Source organism: Haliotis asinina, chromosome 1 (assembly GCF_037392515.1).
Source record: "Haliotis asinina isolate JCU_RB_2024 chromosome 1, JCU_Hal_asi_v2, whole genome shotgun sequence".
NCBI lineage: Eukaryota > Metazoa > Mollusca > Gastropoda > Lepetellida > Haliotidae > Haliotis > Haliotis asinina.
In genome coordinates, this window is record NC_090280.1 from 100,281,455 (window position 1) to 100,296,286 (window position 14,832).

General features: G+C 44.1%; 1 protein-coding gene across 1 annotated transcript; it reads left to right on the top strand.

The window, feature by feature from the left end:
* The first annotated feature begins 8,297 nt into the window (after positions 1–8,297).
* LOC137285038 (centrosomal protein of 112 kDa-like) lies at positions 8,298–14,740 on the top strand. Its single transcript, XM_067817225.1, has 3 exons — positions 8,298–8,361; positions 12,092–13,953; positions 14,018–14,740. Exons 1-2 carry the CDS (start codon positions 8,307–8,309, stop codon positions 12,970–12,972), a joined length of 936 nt encoding a protein of 311 aa, XP_067673326.1. The 5' UTR covers positions 8,298–8,306; the 3' UTR covers positions 12,973–13,953; positions 14,018–14,740.
* Positions 14,741–14,832: the final 92 nt, after the last annotated feature.

Consider the following 14,832-nt stretch of genomic DNA (forward strand, 5'->3'; position numbering starts at 1 on the left):
CACAACTGTGTTTTGACCCCTTCAAAATGTAATATCAATACTTATAATATCTCAGGATATAAACCTGATAGACCATCTGTGGGATCCATCTGGCAACCAGCCAACGTGTTGTAGAAGCAGCATTAAAAAGGGCTCATATTGCACCAGCCACATGCATGTCAAGTAAGGACTGGCATTCACTAATGTATTGTAGATGTAAATTGTGCATAAGTGTGAGTTCGGATGCATGGAGGAAACCTTATTTTGCACATGCTGAAATCCTGGCCACGCTCAGCAGGCCATCACACCATACTCATCAGGCCACACTCATCAGGCCAAACTCATCAGTCCACACTCATCAGGCCATACTCATCAGTCCACACTCATCAGGCCATACTCATCAGTCCACACTCATCAGGCCATACTCATCAGTCCACACTCATCAGGCCACACACATCAGGCCATACTCATCAGTCCACACTCATCAGCCCACACTCATCATGCCACACGCATGGAGATCCAGGTTGGAATTGGTCAACCCATTTTGTATGAGATGACAAACATGATTGGTTGGTCAGGCATGGTGGCATCACTAGCACATCATCATAGCCCAGTTACACAGATTCTGTGCAGACCAGCGCCACATAGCTCTACACAGTATCTCAAAGCTACAGGTCGAATGTTCTTGTGCTGCGATGGTACCAAGCATATTGGGATACACATGTAATAAACACATCATTTGTCATAATTTGGTCTCGCCTAAGTGTCTTCTAAACCTACACTGGCATCACTACATCTCACCCAGTGTCTTCTGAACCTAAACTGTCATCACTAGATCTCACACAGTGTCGGAATATAAACAGTCAGCACACCCAGTATCTGAATATAAAATGTCCTCATTTGGTCTCGCCCGGTGTCTTCTGAACCTAAACAGTCATGACTGAATCTCACCCAATGTCTGAACCAAAACTGTCATCACTACACCTCACCCAGTGTCTGAACCTAAGCTGTCATCACAAGGTCTCACACAGTATCTGAACGTAAACAGTCATCACCAAGTATCACCCAGTGTCTTCTGAACCTAAACTGTCATCACCAGATCTCTCACAGTGTCTTCTGAACCTATACTGTCATCACTACATCTCACCCAGTGTCTTCTGAACCTAAACTGTCATCACTACATCTCACCCAGTGTCTGAAGCTAAGCTGTCATCACAAGGTCTCACACAGTGTCTGAACGTAAACAGTCATCACCAAGTCTCACCCAGCGTCTTCTGAACCGAAACTGTCATCACTACATCTCACCTAGTGTCTGAACCTAAGCTGTCAACACAATGTCTCACCCAGTGTCTGAACCTAAACTGTCATCACAAGGTCTCCCCCAATGTCTGAACGTAAACTGTCATCACTAGATCTTAGTGTCTGAACGTAAACTGTCATCACTAGATCTCACCCAGTGTCTGAATGTAAAATGTCGCCATTTGGTCTCGCCCTGTGTCTTCTGAGCCTAAACCGTCATCACTAGACCTCACCCAGGGTCTGAACCTAAACTGTCATCACTAGATCTCCCCCAGTGTCTGGACCGAAGCTGTCATCACAGGGTCTCACCCACTGAATATATTTCGAAATCCAACCTCTACATTGTATCAGATGTCCTCAGTAATTTCCTCAAACCTTTAGTAATATGTGGGTGAAGGGGTAGTTCTGTGGTTAAAGCGCTTGATTTCAGTTTAGAAGTTCAAGGTTTGATTCACCACATGAATGCAATATGTAATGTCCACTTCAGAACACACCAATGGATGTCTGTCCTGGCACATTTCGAATACAACAATTAAAATACGTGCACAGGCGGGCGGAGACGGCTAACTCACGTGACAGACAGCCCGTGGCATTAATAATTAGACAAGCAGCTTTAGTGACATGAGATAAATGCATGTACATGGTTGTCCAGAGCTCTTATGTTGACTTACTAACATCGTGATAAAGTTACAGATAGTCATCCATGCAGTTACTTGACCACAAAATAAATGTCACCGGACCGTTGATTTAAAAGTGTTTTAGAATTTAACAAGTCGAAGAGCGTAGTATATTTACCAAAATGAAAATTCGGGCAAGTGGCTTCGGATATTTACTGGCCCCACTTGATTTTTACTAGCCACGGGTAAGCGCCTAGTGATTATTTCGCACACTACATCTTACTTGTCACACGACCTTTACTACACCAAGATTAAAATAACCATGCTTCCAGTGCAAATTCCTGTCCTGATACTGTTAGTCGTTCTGTGGCTGGGATGCGGCCCATGCAACATATCTCGCTAAACAATGTCAAAGGGGTACTTGTTTTTGCAACACAAAGTCAACATCCAAACCGTTCGTAAAATGAGTGCTTGATGGATTCCCGTAGAGGCAACTATGTCCTATCTACTGACGTCAAGGTTTCCAGCAGTGATCTGTGTTTCAGTCAACGTCATTTAATGTTAGGCTGAGCTTCCAGCATGGCATACGTAGAATCAATACTAAGTAGAAACAACGATGTATGGTCACTCATGCTACCTAAAATTGTTCGTCACCTGCTCAAGATAACTGCCTCTGGGAAACTGGAATAAAAACGGGATTGATTAATGATTTCGAAACGGGAAATTGTTTCAAATCGGGAAAATGCTTCATGCATTGATAGTGAAAATGTTTCTGGTGCACCTCATGGAGCAGTTGGTGTCATATTCATCCTGTTTGCTATTTTCATTCCAATAACGTTAACAATTTGTTTCTTGTTCAATCAATCAATCTTTATTTAATACTCAAAGGCCACAGGCCTACAGTACTAATCAAAATTTACATTTACATCAATCATCTTGTTAAACGTCGCGCAGAGCAATATTCCAGCTGAAAGATGGCGTCTGTAAATATTCGAGTCCAGAAGAGACAATCCAGTGATCAGCACTAGCTTTTGGGATACGATTTCATGCATCTGTAATGTCAGCGAGCCTGACCATCCGCCCCCGTTAAGCATGGGTTGCTGATGACCAAAAGGTTCAAACTGGGAATCTTCACAGGCCAAGTGTTAACAAGGCAGCTCCCTTAGTGTCCTAGAGCTGTTCATCGGTGGTTCAATCACGAGTTGTTCGCGTCATACTTCACGACGCGAAAATGAGGTGCTTGTTGTTATCGTGCCTGATGAGGGGATACAACGAAGACAGATCGGCTGAGACAGTAAAGTGTCTGAGTACGGTGTCCGTTTCTCAGTATGGTATCTCGGCGGGATAGTACTCTAGTGTCGACATTAGTTCATACTGAAGGTGTATGACAAATACAGGCAATCGCCACTTGTGAAGATCCACGCTTGTCCAAAGAGGCAACCAACGGGGTGGGGTGGTCATCTTGCTGATTTGGTTGGCACGTGGCATCGCATCCCATAATGTCAAACTCGTGGCTAATCATGTCAAGCACTGGATTGTCTGGTCCAGACTCGATTTTTTGCAGACCGCCGCCATGCAGCTGGAATATTGCTGAATGTGGAGAATCGAGAATATCAAACACAAGAGGTATATGCACCCATGTCGCTGTAAACGTACACCCTTTCCATCTTTTCTTGGAGTGGTCGGGGTAGCCTCATGGATCATGTGTCCGCTCGTCAGGCTGAAGACCCGAGTTCGATTCGCCTCATGGGTACTACATGTGAAACTCATTTCTAGTGTCCTCAGCCGTAATGTTGCACAAATATTGCCCAAAGCGGCGTAAGACCTCGCTTAGTCCACAGCTCCCCTTTAAAACAAGTGAGCACGCTCCTTACTTCCCTATCTCCCATCTTCCTCAAGACAAACACTGGTTAATGAGACCACGAGAACCTACATCTACACGCAGCACGGTAATCATCTATTTGATTCACTGACTTTTTCCAATTTCTTTTCATTAAATTAAGTAATTGGTAATTAGGACAAAGCATTTCACGACTGTATTGATTTGATGTGTCCAATCCAAATGGATCACACTCGCTCAGAACAAGGCGATTTATACCTGCGTGAAGCCCAGATAATTCCAGAAGCATCCTGTGTTGCCATGGAAACGAAACAAATCGAGAAGAAATAGATTCCCTGTGTTGTGACTGATACTGCAGGTCAAACTTGTGTGATGCTTGTTAGCATTGCGTGTTACCTGTAGTGTGGCCATATAGTAAAGGAAGATAACTGGTGTAGGAACATTGATGCTTTGGCAGCGTTCATGCCGAGATGAATCTGGACTGTTGATGGCCGAGAAGAGATTAAGTCGTATCAGGTGGTCAGGTAGTGGAGTAGTCCAAGATCCAGCACATGCCATACCAACTTCCACTGTTGACATATCGCGTCTCTTTGTAGGTATATTCAGGACGATAAGACAATGATAGCGTTTACGTCAATGGCGTTGAAAATATGTCAGTGCAGGACGGTCATGAACGTTCACGACGATGTATATCTATAACGATGTTAGTGTGAACGTCGACAACGGTGATTGCGCGCCCATGGCGATGATAGTGTGAACATCCATGACCGAGTGTGTACGTCCATCAGGGTTGTTAGTGTGAACGTCGATGACTGTGATTGTGGGTACGTCCAAGGCGATGATAGAGTGAACGTCCATGACGGCGTACATACATCTATGAAGGTCTTAGTGTGAACATAGACGACGATGAATGGTTGCACGTTCATGACGATGATAGTGTGAACATCCATGTCTACGGTACACGTTACCGTCTGCGGCGATGTTGGTGTTAACGTGGTGTTGGTGCCTTCGACTGTGTTAGTCTGAACGTCTATGATGTGTTTACGTGAACGTCCATGACGGCGTATGGGGGTACGCCCATGATAGTGATGTTCCAATTGATGTCGTATACGTCCATGACGGGTATGGGTACGCCCATGATAGTGATGTTCTAAATGATGTCGTATACGTCCATGACGGGTATGGGTACGCCCATGATAGTGATGTTCCAATTGATGTCGTATACGTCCATGACGGGTATGGGTACGCCCATGATAGTGATGTTCTAAATGATGTCGTATACGTCCATGACGGGTATGGGTACGCCCATGATAGTGATGTTCTAAATGATGTCGTATACGTCCATGACGGGTATGGGTACGCCCATGATAGTGATGTTCCAACTGATGTCGTATACGTCCATGACGGGTATGGGTACGCCCATGATAGTGATGTTCCAATTGATGTCGTATACGTCCATGACGGGTATGGGTACGCCCATGATAGTGATGTTCCAATTGATGTCGTATACGTCCATGACGGGTATGGGTACGCCCATGATAGTGATGTTCTAAATGATGTCGTATACGTCCATGACGGGTATGGGTACGTCCATGATAGTGATGTTCCAATTGATGTCGTATACGTCCATGACGGGTATGGGTACGCCCATGATAGTGATGTTCTAAATGATGTCGTATACGTCCATGACGGGTATGGGTACGCCCATGATAGTGATGTTCTAAATGATGTCGTATACGTCCATGACGGGTATGGGTACGCCCATGATAGTGATGTTCCAATTGATGTCGTATACGTCCATGACGGGTATGGGTACGCCCATGATAGTGATGTTCTAAATGATGTCGTATACGTCCATGACGGGTATGGGTACGCCCATGATAGTGATGTTCTAAATGATGTCGTATACGTCCATGACGGGTATGGGTACGCCCATGATAGTGATGTTCTAAATGATGTCGTATACGTCCATGACGGGTATGGGTACGCCCATGATAGTGATGTTCTAAATGATGTCGTATACGTCCATGACGGGTATGGGTACGCCCACGATAGTGATGTTCTAAATGATGTCGTATACGTCCATGACGGCGTATGGGTACGCCCATGATAGTGATGTTCTAAATGATGTCGTATACGTCCATGACGGGTATGGGTACGCCCATGATAGTGATGTTCCAATTGATGTCGTATACGTCCATGACGGCGTATGGGTACGCCCATGATAGTGACGTTCTAAATGATGTCGTATACGTCCATGACGGGTATGGGTACACCCACGATAGTGATGTTCTAAATGATGTCGTATACGTCCATGACGGGTATGGGTACGCCCACGATAGTGATGTTCTAAATGATGTCGTATACGTCCATGACGGCGTATGGGTACGCCCATGATAGTGATGTTCTAAATGATGTCGTATACGTCCATGACGGGTATGGGTACGCCCATGATAGTGATGTTCTAAATGATGTCGTATACGTCCATGACGGGTATGGGTACGCCCATGATAGTGATGTTCCAATTGATGTCGTATACGTCCATGACGGGTATGGGTACGCCCATGATAGTGATGTTCTAAATGATGTCGTATACGTCCATGACGGGTATGGGTACGCCCATGATAGTGATGTTCTAAATGATGTCGTATACGTCTATGACGGGTATGGGTACGCCCACGATAGTGATGTTCTAAATGATGTCGTATACGTCCATGACGGGTATGGGTACGCCCATGATAGTGATGTTCTAAATGATGTCGTATACGTCCATGACGGCGTATGGGTACGCCCATGATAGTGATGTTCCAATTGATGTCGTATACGTCCATGACGGGTATGGGTACGCCCACGATAGTGATGTTCTAAATGATGTCGTATACGTCTATGACGGGTATGGGTACGCCCATGATAGTGATGTTCTAAATGATGTCGTATACGTCCATGACGGCGTATGGGTACGCCCATGATAGTGATGTTCTAAATGATGTCGTATACGTCCATGACGGGTATGGGTACGCCCACGATAGTGATGTTCTAAATGATGTCGTATACGTCTATGACGGCGTATGGGTACGCCCACGATAGTGATGTTCTAAATGATGTCCTATACGTCCATGACGGGTATGAGTACGCCCACGATAGTGATGTTCTAAATGATGTCGTACACGTCCATGACGGGTATGGGTACGCCCATGATAGTGATGTTCTAAATGATGTCGTATACGTCCATGACGGGTATGGGTACGCCCATGATAGTGATGTTCTAAATGATGTCGTATACGTCCATGACGGCGTATGGGTACGCCCATGATAGTGATGTTCTAAATGATGTCGTATACGTCCATGACGGCGTATGGGTACGCCCATGATAGTGATGTTCTAAATGATGTCGTATACGTCCATGACGGGTATGGGTACGCCCATGATAGTGATGTTCTAAATGATGTCGTATACGTCCATGACGGCGTATGGGTACGCCCATGATAGTGATGTTCTAAATGATGTCGTATACGTCCATGACGGCGTATGGGTACGCCCATGATAGTGATGTTCCAATTGATGTCGTATACGTCCATGACGGCGTATGGGTACGCCCACGATAGTGATGTTCTAAATGATGTCGTATACGTCCATGACGGCGTATGGGCACGCCCACGATAGTGATGTTCTAAATGATGTCGTATACGTCCATGACGGGTATGGGTACGCCCATGATAGTGATGTTCTAATTGATGTCGTATACGTCCATGACGGCGTATGGGTACGCCCATGATAGTGATGTTCTAAATGATGTCGTATACGTCCATGACGGGTATGGGTACGCCCACGATAGTGATGTTCTAAATGATGTCGTATACGTCCATGACGGGTATGGGTACGCCCATGATAGTGATGTTCCAATTGATGTCGTATACGTCCATGACGGCGTATGGGTACGCCCATGATAGTGATGTTCCAATTGATGTCGTATACGTCCATGACGGCGTATGGGTACGCCCACGATAGTGATGTTCTAAATGATGTCGTAGACGTCCATGACGTTGATGCATGCATCATGACAGTTAAAGTATAGTTTAAGATTTACCAGTTATTCCTTTAACTTAATATATTTTTTAAAATACAGTTTAATTAATTATTAATTTAAAACAATTACTATAATTCGGGAATACCAAAGGCTTTTGCAACTAGTGATATTGTTTATATCTCTTGAAGATATTTGCAGTAAAAAGTCGATTCCACTTTCGTCTAAATCCTAATTATGTTATTTCGTTATTTATTTATAGTTCTCGTCATTTTACAAGAAGCTCCTAATCTGTTTCATTACAATCCTGGTTTAGCTAATACATAACCAGTTTGATCTATGATATTCATAACAGTCGGTTGCTAGTAAAGCGTGTCAACACTTCTTGCATAGGAATGCAGCTATATACAACAGATAATTTCGCTAATAGACATAGCAGCTTGCAGGTTATAAGTAGTACCACTGTATATCGCGTCAGTGCTGTGACCATCCCGCTCGCGCACCTGTCCACACCACGTGACAAGACTGCGACACACAATTCCATCTCATGGCTGCAGGCCCGGCAGGAAGGATGAACGCTAAAGGTCTGCCTGGATTAGAAGGTAACGTTCATACTGACATTTGTTTAGCACGACCAAGGTAGTCATAGGTAGACGTCTGTTTTAAGAAGTGGAAGTTTTGAAATCAACAGTACCATGTCTTATCTCATCAATAGGCGATGTGTCGCGACAGTTGCGGTATCCAATCCCTTCAAAACCTGACTTGTCCCTAGGATTGGATACCGTTTTATGAAAAACAAATGATCGGATCCGAAAACAAATCGCATTTATCAAACTATTATTATATTCATGGAGAATTGTGTAGTTTTTTTTTGTTGTTTCTGTCTTGTTGTTTTGTTCGGCGAAACCGTGGACATTGTAATGAACATGAAACTCCCCGTGTTCGTGGAACTCTGTCACATAAGATTAGACTGATTGTTTTACTGAAGAATCAGTACAACAACTGCTTTGAACGGCTGATGAGAAACGACGCTCATTTCAATGGGTGATGATGCTGATCCCGTTATAGAAACAATGTCTAGGGGGTCGTGGTTCTGTGGATGCTTAATACACACCAGCTTTTTATCGTTTACGCCGAAGGCAATAGTTGGCCAGGAGTTGTAGCAAAATAGAATTAAATATTTCCAACTCAATGTGTAATGAATCTAATGTTGCTGCTTGCTAAGATGACTTGTACTCCTCTGATAACGGGAATGTTGTAGCGGAAGAGGCTGAATATTTACAGTATTGCATTGACTACATTGTTACATTCAGTGCTACACGTTTCAAAATTACAATTTTACTCAGGACTTTTTTCCAACTGCATTCTACATGGGATGTTTGGGATATTTGGTGGAGACATTTCTACCAATCCAAGCCATCCATCTATTGTTGAGTAGAACTGTTATGCATTCTTCCTCTACGTGTGATTTCCAAAATGTGACCCGATTGTCACGGTGATCCTTCGTCTTTGTGTTGTTTGTTTGTTGTTTAACGCTGCACTCAGCAATATTCCATGGTGGCGGTCTGTACATAATCGAGTCTGAACAATCCAGTAATCAGCAACATGGACTTCGATCTACACAAATGGATACGATGACATGTGCCAACCAAGTCAGCGAGCCAGAACATCCGATCCTGTCAGTCGTTTCTTTCTCATCGGACTGCTGATGACCAATCCCATCCAAGATCAGTACGGGTGGAACCTGTTTCTGAATGGCCGATGATAATCACGAATAGCGTGTGGACCTTAAAGTATGTGTGATTAGCTCCCGAAAGTTATGGTCACCAGTCGATGATAGAAATATATTTACCGTATTCGAATCCCGTTGCTAATGGTAGAAAGGGGTGGTCGTCTCGCCGAAGGCCCCAGAGAAGGCACACCTGCGTGCCTTGAACGTACCAGAACCAAGTGATTGTAGGTTCCAATTCTTACCTTATTATCATACTTGGTTATCGTTCTTACCATTCAAGCTGCTGTGCCTGCAACCGAGTGAGCGAGTTCAATTTTACGGCGCTGTCATCAATATTCCAGAAGGGGACACGAGAAAGGGTTTTTTTATACATTGTACCCATGTGGGGTATAACTGGAACCACTATCAGTTTCTTAGGATTCGGGGACAATGGGGTATCACAGTGATCAAAGCGTTCGCTCCTCACTCCGAAGACCCTCACATGGGTACAATGTGTGAAACCAATTTCAAATGTACCCCCCTGGAATGTTGCTGAAAGAGGCGTTAAGCTAAACTCACTCAGGTTCCGCGTGGTAAAGGAGGTATTAGGTGTCGAACACCTGCAACAATTTTGACTTTCCATATTAAGCAGTCATGTTGTGAACTACAGATATATTGTCAAAACGGCATCATCAAAACTCACATACTGTACTGCCATCTGCTGATACATGAGGCGTGTGGCTCAAAATCCAATCATATAGCTGCCATTGTTAGTATGAGAATGTTCATGACATGTCACGAGTCGCTTCTTCATGTAGATCGCTATGAATGATGGGACAGCTGTTAATACAGACATCCTCTGCAAATGGTGAAGTTCACAGCGTCATATCTCTGAAGTGTCAAATAGGATAAATCCACCGTTAGTGCCACCAATATCACTCAGAACGTGTTTTCTGTAATGCTATCGATATTGTAGTATTAGTCATAACACCACTGTGACGATACTACGAAATGTGAAAGTGTTACATGCATTCCATCTGGATCATTATTTTGTGTTTGAATACTTAGTATAATATTAGCAGTGTAGAGACTTCAAATGTGTTTAGCTGCTTTCTAATTTCTAATTTCTAATTTCTCCAGGGTGGCTAGGTATGCGTAGGCCAGTGGTTAAAGCATTCGCTTGCCACGCCCAAGAGTTAGTGAATGAGTTTAGTTTTATGCCGTTTTAAGCAACCTTCCAAGAATATGTGGGAAATCCAACCAGGGTCTTCGAAGTGATGAGAGAAAGCTTTAATCACAAGGCTACCGCCAGTCAAACCAAACACCAGAGTTAGATTCCTCACATGGGTACAATGTGTGAAACCCCTTTTCTGGTATATCTGAAATATTGCTAAAAGCGGCATGAAACGAAACTAACTCACTCACTCATATTTCCAAATGAAAGTTCTTGAGAACATTAATCTGTGGTATTGAGAGGACACGCCCAGGCACTAACGTCATTACTTGCTGAAATCCATACACAATTACTACATAAGACGCTGCAAATTGCCATCCAATGTTCGTCATATAAACTTGACAGTTGCTCATCAGTGAAGTCCTCAAGGCAATTAGCATCATCTTCCATACAGCGGCTGACGACCTTAGCCTCCATGTCCCCACTACCGTCTATAAGCATCGATTCCAGATTCACATATATCACACTGGGACGTATACATGTTGTGACATGATAAAACATCGGGCGGATCATGATAAATTGTTATGAGATAAAGTAATCATTTTGAATGTAATTATTTGCCGAGTATATATTACCTTGTCTGGGGGGATAACAATGTCTTTCCTGTCAGGAAACACGACGTCGAACTGATACATACATGCACCTAGTTTACAATCAAGAAAGAAAGTCTCCGATCAGACATGATCCTTCGAAATTTTCACACGCCTGGCTGTGGGATGGTCAAGTGGTTAAAGCATCCGCTCGTCACGCTGGAGATCCGGGTTCGATTTCCCACATGCGTACAATATGTGAAGCCCATTTCCGGTGTCGCCATTGTAGTATTGCTGGTATATTGCTAAAACCATGCTCACTCTCTCTCAGGACCGACACTATTTGCAAGTACTTAAGTTACCTTAGATGTTCTGTAAACTTAACAGGCCTCTCTGCTGAAATGTAAATCCACTGCAGTATATCTGTATGTATGTCTCCCTACACTACCCTGTCTATCACGTGCTTAATAATGGTCTTCGAATCTACATCGAAACGTCGCTCCCCAATGTAAGTTGTTTATATTAATTTTACTTAGTACTACTACTATGTGTGTGTGTGTGTGTGTGTGTGTGTGTGTGTGTGTGTGTGTGTGTGTGTGTGTGTGTGTGTGTGTGCATATTCAGCTAGCAATATTACTACGGTGTGTTTAAAGGTGTTCTTTAAAGGCATTACCTTACATTGTACCACTAAGTAACCATAATGGTAAAGGGACAGTAACTCGATCCCATAATGTCCCATAACTTAGGGTTATTGTTCGCTTTGTCGTACGGGGACCCGTATTACCAGGAAACGGGTCCTTGGACTACACTTTTGAAAAAAATGTATGATCAAACATTTTTCGGTATTGTGCTTTCAGTGTTATTCCGGGAACAGACGCGACTGTCGAAAAAGCTGAGCGCTGGTGAGTTGACGGCTATCAGACGCTATATAGAACAGAGAGTGGCATTTGAGAACCAGAGTCTTCTGTTCAAGCTCCGCCACCTCAAGTCCACCCAGGAGCTCAGTGAGAGTGAGTATCAGCGATCCCTAACTACCCTGCAGCGAGAATTAGAAAAAGAAAAATGGATTGCTCAAGAGTTTCAACGAGAGTTTGAAAGTCTCGCGAGAGTTCTTCAACAACGTGATGAAAGATATCGCCTGAAGAATGACACTTTGATTTCTGATTTGAAAAAGGCGAGACAAACGTTGTCTGGCATGGATGACATGAAAGAAAGGATGACTAAAGAAATGAAACAAAAAAACTGTGTTATCGAAGAACAAGAACTGAAACTGAATCAGCTGAGGGACAGTAACCGGAAACGCTATGAGATAGTGGAACAGAAGTATTTTGAAGAGAGGGATAAAATGAAGAAAGAAATATTGAAATTGAAATATATGTTGGATGAGAAGAGCAAAGAAATAACAAATCTGAAAATAGAATTGTATGAACGGAAGTTAGTGGAGAAAAACGTGAGGTTCAAGGACATTTATTGCGAAGCTGGCACATGTAAAGCACGGGCTGACCTTGACCAGTGCCGGGCTCAACTCGTCCAGAAATGTACAGAAATAACGTCCTTGAACTTCCAGATCGAACAAGGCAAGCAGAAGATTCGCGAGCAAGCCAAGCTGATGGACTATCTGTCGCCGGTGTTGAGGCAGCGAGACGACGCCAGGTACAACATCGGCTCCAGCACACGGCAAAAGAAGCTGTCTGCTTATTCTTTGCCCAGTGAAAGGAAATCAGGCTCTAGGATTTGACAACATGTACAGTCATCAGAGTGGGGACATTACTGTCTGGAATTTTACAGACAGATGGGACCACACATTCTGCCTTCTGTGTGTGAACATTGGTGTCTAAGACTGATAGACTGGTGGAACAACAGGTAACCTCCTCGATGTGAGAACGTTAATGTCTAGGATTTGACAGAGAGATGGAACAACATGTAGCAGGTGTGAGAACGTTAATGTCTAGGATTCTGCAGAGGGATGGAACAACACGTAACATTTGACAGAGAGATGGGACAACGTGTAACCTCCTCGGTGTGAGAACGTCTAGGATTTGACACAGACGGAAAAAACATGAACCATCTTCAGTATGTGGACACTGGTGTCCCAGATTTGACAGAGGAATGGTATGACATGTTATTTCCTCAGTGTATTGACACTAATGTCTAAGGTTTGACAGAGAGATGGAACAACGTGTAACTGGTGTGAGAACGTTAATGTCTAGGATTTGACAGAGAGATGTGACAACATGTAGCAGGTGTGAGAACGTTAATGTCTAGGATTTGACAGAGAGATGTGACAACATGTACCCTCTTCAGTGTGGGGACATTGATGTTACAGAAGGCATACAAAGATGATGTTACCGCTCAGCTACGACAGTTGTTACGGCAAACTCATAATGGTGATGTAGCTTGGAGAGATGAGGTCATGCAATTATCACTGACATACAGAGGTGATCAACATATACATCTTTACCGACGACTCGCAAAGTTCATGTTACACGAGATTTCCTGATGTGATCACTCAAGAGGTGTTTACTCGTGGTCGCAGTGGTGATGCTCATTGCACTCACTCACAGGCATTGTGCTTCCGATCATTTACAGAGGTGGTGCTTCGGCAGGCGCAACAGACCCAGGGAACCAGGCTGGTGCTTCTGATGAGATACAGAGGTGGTGTTTCGGCAGGCGCAACAGACCCAGGGAACCAGGCTGGTGCTTCCTATGAGAAACAGAGGTGGTGTTTCGGCAGGCGCAACAGACCCAGGGAACCAGGCTGGTGCTTCTGATGAGATACAGAGGTGGTGTTTCGGCAGGCGCAACAGACCCAGGGAACCAGGCTGGTGCTTCCGATGAGAAACAGAGGTGGTGTTTCGCCAGGCGCAACAGACCCAGGGAACCAGGCTGGTGCTTCTGATGAGATACAGAGGTGGTGTTTCGGCAGGCGCAACAGACCCAGGGAACCAGGCTGGTGCTTCCGATGAGAAACAGAGGTGGTGTTTCGGCAGGCGCAACAGACACAGGGAACCAGGCTGGTGCTTCCGATGAGAAACAGAAGTGGTGTTTCGCCAGGCGCAACAGACCCAGGGAACCAGGCTGGTGCTTCCGATGAGAAACAGAGGTGGTGTTTCGCCAGGCGCAACAGACACAGGGAAATCAGTCTTGTGCTTCCGATGAGAAACAGAGGTGTTGTTTTTGGGTAGATTGTGTCAGGTAGATATGCCAATCTTTCCCATGTGAACATATGTATGAAATGTTGAGAAGACCATTGTCACATTTTTGCCTTACACAAAACAAGCGGAAAGTGCCAAAATTGACCAAAATTGACCAAAGCACTTTGACATCTTGGACAGTTGTCGCATTGTCGACCTTTGAATGTTATTTTCGTATTCTGCTAAAAGGACGGAAATGCGACAAGATGACCATGGCCCATCTAGCATACCATACATATGCCTAACTCTTGTAGGTGCATCTTTAGCAGAAGCAAATAATTAGGTATAGTGATTAAAGGACTTCTGAATTTTCACTTCAGCTCATTTCTTCATCCAACCTGTTTCAAAATATATTGTGGATTAGATTGTGTCGTGATTACTGATTTGAATACACCTATATGTGA